Genomic DNA, 7,890 nt, shown 5'->3' on the forward strand with positions numbered 1-7,890 from the left:
TCTACCCTCTATTTATCTACACGCAACTGCGTAGAGGGCGCGATACGTAATTGAGCTACTTTTACCTGTTACTTGGGTTCGAACAGGAAATTTCGCCCATCACATGTGCCTGTGAGACATGGACAACTCAGTGGGCTTGGGGGTAAAGGCTGGGGGTGAAGGCCGTCCCGTCTATTCCCCCACCTTTTACCCCGTGTACAGGAAAGGGAAACGGTAAGTAGGCAGATCATGCATGTATTCCTGTCCAGTTTAGGCGTCGGCTTCCATCCCCGCCCGCTGGCGTTATGTAAGTCAAGTTCACCGCCCTCGAGGCAGCTGGGGGCCTGACTTGACTTGCATAAAAACCAAGGTCATCTGAAAAGCCAACGATGAGTTGGCAGACTTCTGCCATGCAATAAAGTCGCCAGGAATGCTATCGACCACACCTTTTATCTTGAGGGTGGCACCGGTGAAGGCGACAAATGGCATTCAGGATTAAGCGATGTAAAAGATCAAATCATGATTTGATTTGATCAGACATGATCGAAATAAGTAATCCCCACGCTTCAACTGTCAATATCTCGATTAACCGAAAAATAAAGCGATGGCGAATCGACCCTGTTTCGTTTGGCGCATTCGTAACGCAGCGCTGAATCCAGAGTAGCGGCCGCCACGACGATGACTCCAGAAGGCACGAGATGTCGCGTGAACGGCAACGAGGCCGGTAGTCGATGGGCCCTTCTTCGTTGGCCTGCTTGCAAACCACCGTAGCACCTTTGACATGGCGACGGTTTCGAGCGTCTTTGCTTGCGCAGCGATGTTGCGCATCGACGGGCACCATCGTTTGTTGTGTGATGGGAGATGCATGCAAGCCATGGAAGCTGGTGGGTGGGGTTTTGTGTATGCCCAATGTTCTTGCTTCTCACCTGTCGCTGGCCTGTCACTGAACGGATGTCCGGTCCCGAGATTGGTGCGCGTGAGGCGTCAAATCATCGGGCGGACATGCCGTCGTCAACTCGCAACCCCCGCCGGCAGTTAGCATGCAGAGCCTGTCGTCTGCGTTCCTCACCGTCGTCGGGCGTGGCTGCCCATCACATTGTTGTACAAAACCAATAGTCAACGCAGTAAGGTGAAGCGAAGGCACATGTTGCCGGCCCTGCTGCACTCGCCTTGACAAAACGTGCTATGCCGAAAGATACATACCGAGGTAAAGTTGTGGGGGTCGGGCTGTTGACGGGATCTGGATAAGTAATCAGTGCATCAAGCCTGGATGAACCAGCTATGAATTGGAATGATCCAGAATGAATCATCCAGGCCGGGCCCCAGCCCTACGGCCGGAAAGCCCACACCGAGCCTCACCGTAGGCCAAGCACAGACCCTCCGAACCCAAGTGGTGGCCAACAACGTCAGCTTGGGAAGAAACCACCCGTCCATGAACAATCTTCACTTCACCCATTAGTGACTGACTCACTTTATCAACTGTTGGATTGCTGGAACCCTTGCATAAGTATATTGAGATTGCGCCTGTTACCACCCATCTGATTTTCCACAACACTCGGCATATTGATACCTGGAGCAACGCCTTCGGCCCTCTAGCAATATCTCCTCGGAGGCACACTGCAAATACAAGCTAAACCAGCTAGCTGTACGCTTCCATTGTATTCTACTGGATTCGAAGCTGTTCGCCTGCGTTCCCATCTCGCTTCTGCTATGATCTCTTCCAATAATCTCCCGGAAGGGGCTGTCGACGGCCAGCAAGCCGTCTCGCAACCGCGCGCAGAACGTGTGGTGCCGAAACCTATCCCGCAATCTCAAACTCAGGACCCCCGGAAGTACCAGATTGAGCAACTGAAAAAAGATTCTCGCCACGGATAACGAATCTCCAGAATGGCACTACCAATGTGCAATTCCAACTGAAACCATCGGACCCGGACTTCCCTTTTGAGTTGGACTATCTGGAGTGTGAACTGCAGATCCCCGCTTCATATCCGGATGAAAACCCGGCCCTGCGCGTGCGGAATAAGGACATACCCCGGGGCTTCAGTGTCAACATCGAGAGAGGATGGGACAAATTGGTTGACGAGAAGAAGCCTGGTACCACCCTTTTGGCGCTCACGAATACCCTCGACAAAGAACTCGAGGCTTTCCTCTCAGAAAAGCAGACCGATACTGTGAAGTTGGTCTCGTTCAAAGACACAAGGCATATGGAATACCCGGAAGCACCATCAACCATCGCGCCTGGCCCAGCCCCAACTAAAGAGCCCTCGGCAGCACCTTTCAAGCCATACGTTCCAGAGGAATCATTTACGAAAGACCAGATCGCCCAAGCCAGAGCCAGGCGCGCGCAGGAGACCAGACAACTCGACGCCCGCATGGGCCGTTCGACATTGTTTCATAAGTCAGCCGACGGTGTTATTTACACGTTGGGCCTCGAGCCGAAACGCCGAAGCGACCTGCCCACAGGGCTCCGGGCAGTTCAGTCCGTTCAGATGATTATCCCCTTACTATACCCTCTCCAAAAACTCAGAATATTGCTCAACGATGTGGAATCTCACGACGCCGAGGTATTAGAGGAAGCATTTGCTACCAGAGCTGCCCAGCAAAGCCAAATGTCACTCATGTCGCATTTGAACTATCTTGCACAGAACATGCATATCCTGGCTAAGGCGGCCAAGCCTCCTGCACCCAGCAAGACAACGGTCGAGGAAACCCCGATGGATAAAGGGAAAGAGAAAGCAGTGCTAGGCCAGAATGCCGAAGATGATCGAAGTCATATTCAACATATACCGCGACCCCCAGAATGGGTCATGGTTGGCGAATCAGATGAATCCGATTCCGACGACATGGAGTCGTGGGATTCAGAAGAGGGTGGATCTGATGGTGGCGTGGTGATTGTCCCCTCGGCAGGCGAGAAGAAGCAAACGGACTCACGGCCGCAGGAACGTGGCACCTCCATCTCGTTTCCATCCATCGAGCTGCACAGCATTGAGCTGCTGCAAGTGTCAATCTTGAGCATCAACGTCAAATGTGAGCGGTGTCGGACCATCAACGAGATTACCGGCTTGCATCCAGACACCGAAAAGGCGAGCAGCTGCAAGAAATGTGCCACACCGTTCACAGCAACATTCCGTCAAGAGATGGTGCATCAGAACTCTACTCGTGCTGGTTTCATCGATGTATCCGGCTGCACTGTTGCGGACATGTTGCCCAGGTAAGCATTAGCCCCTTTGCGAAAGAATAATCTTCGTTTGGTTTTACTGATACATCCATAGCACAATGGTTCCCACATGTGGAAGGTGCTCTACTGCGAGCCCTGGGCTGGTGTCGGTCCGTGGCGACGTCACGACCAACGTCTGCCGCGAGTGTCACTGCAAATTCCAGTTCAAGATACCGGAGGTTAAGTTCTTGGCCATAAGCCACGGCGCCGCGCTGCCGCCGACGACGGGCCCGAAGCGGCGACAGGAGAAGCTGGGCCTCCACATCGGCGACCCGCTCCCCAACAACGGATCATGTGCCCATTACAAGCGTTCGTTCCGCTGGTTCCGGTTTTCGTGCTGCAGCAAAGTGCACTCGTGCGACAAGTGCCACGATGAGGCCGAGGACCACCTCAACGAGTGGGCGAACCGCATGATCTGCGGCTGGTGCAGCCGCGAGCAGAACTACGCCGTCGAGGCGTGCGGGTTCTGCGGCCGCAGCGTCATCGGCAAGAAGGGCAGGGGCTTCTGGGAGGGCGGCAAGGGCACCCGGGACAAGAGCATGATGAGCCGCAAGGACAAGCGCAAGTATCAGCGCGTAGGGGGCGGCGCGGCGAAGAAGAAGGATTGATTTCACGATAGTGGGATGGATGGAAGGCCTCGCCCCCTGCCCGTGGAAAAGGGGCTGACCCAGGTACCTACCAAGGCATCTGCTATACGCCTTGCAGAATTAGCACTTGAGCACCGAGCAATAAAATATATTATTAGCGCTCAATGAAACCAGTTTCAACTTCTTATGAAGTCATAGAGCATTTTTGATGCGACAAAATATGACAGCACAGCCTTCTGGTAGGTTGACCATGATCAACTAGCCGTTGCGCTCATCGAACAGTCCCGGGCGTGTCGCAGACGCCGGGCCGGTAGGGTCGGATGCGTCACACAAACCGTGGCGGCTAATATGCGAAGGTCATTTGGCGCAATGCCTTGAGCTAGTGGTCACGCTCACACACTCACACACCACACAAACCCTTTGTTCCTTGCATAGCCTACGCAAGACAAGTCCATTCGCTAGCTATTGATGATGTGGTCGTGTTTTGGGGGAGGAACGCCTGTCAAGTCATTCGCTTCCGACAGGCTGGAATCTTGTCTCTGCCATAAAAGGGGGAGAAGAGGGGATGGGGGTGAATTCGATGCTTGCCAACCAACGCCATGTACCGGCATGTGTGCGTACGCATCGGCGACGGTGTTTCGCTGGCTGTTGCCACTGAGGACGAGGGAAAATAATGTCTTTGGATTTTATCTACATTTAACCTGCTATTATAAATCGACAGCACTATATGAACTGTTAATGTTATTCCTCTTGGATGAAAAGCTCGGTTCAAAGTAGTAGTAGGTACATTTGAGAAGGGCGCGGGCGGCATTGACATCACGGCTTGGCTTGGTAATACAAGGGGGTGTCATTCCGCGGGGAACAAACACTACGACCGCGACCCGGCCCTGTTATCCCCGTCTTCGCTAATGGCTATTTGGTTATTGCCGCTTCGGGAAGAATGAAGTAGTTTCCGGAACAATCTTTTTTCTTTTTTTCTCGTTTCTGTCGTTTCTGGGGGAAAATAGGCGGAAAACTACTATCGTATCTCCATAGAGCCAGCCGTTCGTCACTGTGGGGGAGAAAGCGGGAACCGTGGGGAAGAGAAGACCCCGAACTGCAAGTAACAAACGGGTTGGGGCGATTGTCTGAACTACAATACACAGGTTTTGATCCGATATTCCAAACCTTCCAACTGCTCATTGACGTGTCACCGTTCTTGTGTGGGCAAGTATGTCCCACGAGTCAAGGCGACGCAAACGATTCAACAGCGATGACTCGCGAGGAGGATTGTCGGGGTGCTATGTTTCGCATGGCAACTTTCGTCTTTCCTTCCCAGCCCCGGGAGACAGGATGGTCGTTGGTTGGTGCGAATACAGATGCAAGTATCCCGAACGGGAAAACCAAAAAAAGCCATTTGAGAAAGACCCCCTTGCCCCTGGCACGTCAGCCGTCGTCGCGTATCGTGTGTGCCACCTGATATGTCACGCCTCATTCATGTTTGCTCGGAGTGACTTCTTTCTCAAATGGACGGCGAACCGACGGCAGAGAATCCCACCTGCCTCTCACCAGCACTCCCACCCCCCTCTCAGGAAGCAGACCCCCTGCTTCCGCGGCCGTTTCATTGGTCGGGGCCCGTCCCGCGGAGGCGGACGACGGGCCGGGCTCACTCACTTCCAATATCGAGATTCTTTCGCGGGTCAAGCACCGCTTTAAGACGTTTCTGCATACCGAACACTGGATCTTGACCTGTGGTCTCAATTATCGTACACGTACGGTAGATAGAGCTTCGCCCCAAGAGTCAAAGCCAACTCGTATTCACACCAACCACGGAGAGGCTGCAGCCAGTGTTTGCGTCTTGTATCTAGGCCTGATAGCGTCTCGCGGCAGGAGACGGGACGGGAATGTAACACGGCGGGTGTGCACTTCCAACACACGCATCGCCCAGCTTGCTGCTTGTAGTTGGTCTGTTTCTCATGCTCACCCTGCGAGTCGTTACGCATGTTGCGTCACTGATAAGGTGGCCGGTCACAGGGAAAGAGCAAAGCATGCCCTGCAATGTAGTGGACAAAGATGGGACGAAAGAGTCATGAGGCTGCACGAGTGTGCACAGGAGTTACGAGTCAACCCCTGGGTGGTTCGCTGGGCTACGCAAGCGAGCGCAAACCCTGTCCGCAAGCCCTGCTGGTTGTCAGTGGTAAGCCTACCCCGGATAAAGATTGTCTTGCATGCAATCTTGAGATGGACCTGCATGCAGACTTCTTCCAATCATGGGCAATGTCGGCCTGTCAAGATGTCTAGATGCGTGTTCCAGTCGGTAGCGAGACGTGCGGGATATGCAAGGCGTATTTTGATCAATGCGACTCTGTAATGTTCGATGCACCGCATAGAAGCCATCCACCTACCTGTAGCTGGTAGCATCAACGGCACGAAAATTGCATGTTACCACACGGCAAGAAAGATTGTAGCCTTCTTCTACGTGTACATATATCAGGCACGTTTTGGGTTTGCGGAAGAAGAGCCGGGGATGGAGAAACGAACGGCTCGCTCGCCCACTGAGCCGCCTTGGTGGCGGCGGTGCATAGTTGCAATCCACGTGGAGTATGCCGCCATCAATGGAAGTGCTCGTAGTACTATTGCTACTCACTGCAAATTGTATGTGTGTATGTACATGCCGGCAAGGGGAAATAAAAGCAAGCAAGGTCAATTTAATCCCAGATAATTGATTTATTGAATTGATATATGGATGTATGTATTCTCGTCCCCTGGGAAAGTATGGCTAAACAATACTCCCCTTTCGCGCGACCACATGACGAGAGATGCTGGCCCTTGCTTGCTCGGCCGCGGCCGTATTATGGAGTCTGGGGAAATCATCTTACTAACACAAGCCTAGTACATGCATACATAAGCAACTAGGCAAGTCATTTACCAGCGATGCTCTGCCGTACGTTTGTACGTTTCTGGTAGATGTCGACATTGCATCACATCACGCCGGCTCGGGGCTCGTGTTGTTGAACGGCTCTCGCGCCACCAATGCTTCTTCCATGACTCTCCTTCCCAAAGCATCATCCGATCACCTATTTCGGGGTGCAGTTCATCCGAAATCCATGTCGATTGCTGTGCCCATGACCCGCGTTCGCATAATTGGATTTCACCCCCCCAGCAGGCATGTCGCATCGTAGTAAGTCAGAGAGAGACGTCTGTTACGCGGTACAGCCGGCTGCGGGCATATGACATGTGCTGCTGCAGGGCCCTGTGACCGAGCGGACAAATAGGCAGGCTAGACAGGGGCGCCAACGTTACCTGTGCGCTCGTCGCCTAGGCAAGTGGTAAGCAAGTAATAACACGAGAGAGCCCCTCATCGCTAACGTAACGTGACCCATGCCAATGCCTTTGCCCAATTGATGCTCATCCTTCTCGAAGGCCGCTAGAAACCAAATTGCATGCGCCATGCTATGTGGCGCTAGGACGCAGCGAGTCGGAAACCTGCTTATCCGCGCTGCGCAGCTGAGAGCCACGGACATTGATGCAGACTAGCTTCCGGCGGGCACGGCGCATTGTGACGCTGGCTGGCTGGTGGCTATTGGCTTTTGGCTTTTGCGCCATGGCTGTCGGAAGTTCTCCGTAGACAGGGCAGGCTCAGGTGGGGATGGGGTTGGTTGGCGGTTCATGACTCTTTGAAACCGTCGGGCGCTGGTGGATAGCGTCGTGGTTTTTTGGTGGTTGAGTAGGTAACAGATATCAAAACCCGTCGATCACCTTCCCTTTTTTCCATGCCTGCTTCTAGAAGGCAGCGTAGTGGCTGACAGCCCCCACCACCCGTTTCAAAATGGCAATTTCTCGTTACACCGAGCAGCACCTAGCGACGATCGGTTGGGCTGTCCCAATTGGGAGAAAAACCCAGGCTGCCAGGTGCTGCTTTCCTCTAATTCTTTTTTCTTTTTCTTTTCGTCCGAAATGCTGCAGGGCTAGGCTGCTAGGTTACAACGAGTCAGGGCTCTGGCAGGTTTGGCGACACTTGATGCGCCGCCGGAAGGGCAGCCGGGGCGCCCGTCGACAAGCACATGGCGGGTAACGTGCAACGCAGGAAGGAACTCAGTCTCTGTCTAGCGCATGGTACTTTTTGGC

General features: G+C 53.5%; 2 protein-coding genes across 2 annotated transcripts; one reads left to right on the forward strand and one right to left on the reverse strand.

Moving 5' to 3' along the window:
- Positions 1 to 564: 564 nt before the first annotated feature.
- On the reverse strand, positions 565 to 807 carry PG998_013421 (uncharacterized protein; the record flags this gene model as incomplete). The annotated part of the gene is made up of 1 exon (XM_066880237.1): positions 565 to 807. The coding sequence occupies one exon, from the start codon at positions 805 to 807 to the stop codon at positions 565 to 567; it is 243 nt and encodes an 80-aa protein (XP_066724376.1).
- Positions 808 to 1,689: 882 nt separating this feature from the next.
- PG998_013422 (uncharacterized protein) lies at positions 1,690 to 3,804 on the forward strand (the record flags this gene model as incomplete). The annotated part of the gene is made up of 3 exons (XM_066880238.1): positions 1,690 to 1,811; positions 1,838 to 3,190; positions 3,252 to 3,804. The coding sequence occupies 3 exons, from the start codon at positions 1,690 to 1,692 to the stop codon at positions 3,802 to 3,804; spliced, it is 2,028 nt and encodes a 675-aa protein (XP_066724377.1).
- Positions 3,805 to 7,890: the final 4,086 nt, after the last annotated feature.

Source organism: Apiospora kogelbergensis, assembly GCF_038363985.1.
Source record: "Apiospora kogelbergensis strain CBS 113332 chromosome Unknown utg000009l_segment0_segment0, whole genome shotgun sequence".
NCBI classification, from domain to species: domain Eukaryota; kingdom Fungi; phylum Ascomycota; class Sordariomycetes; order Amphisphaeriales; family Apiosporaceae; genus Apiospora; species Apiospora kogelbergensis.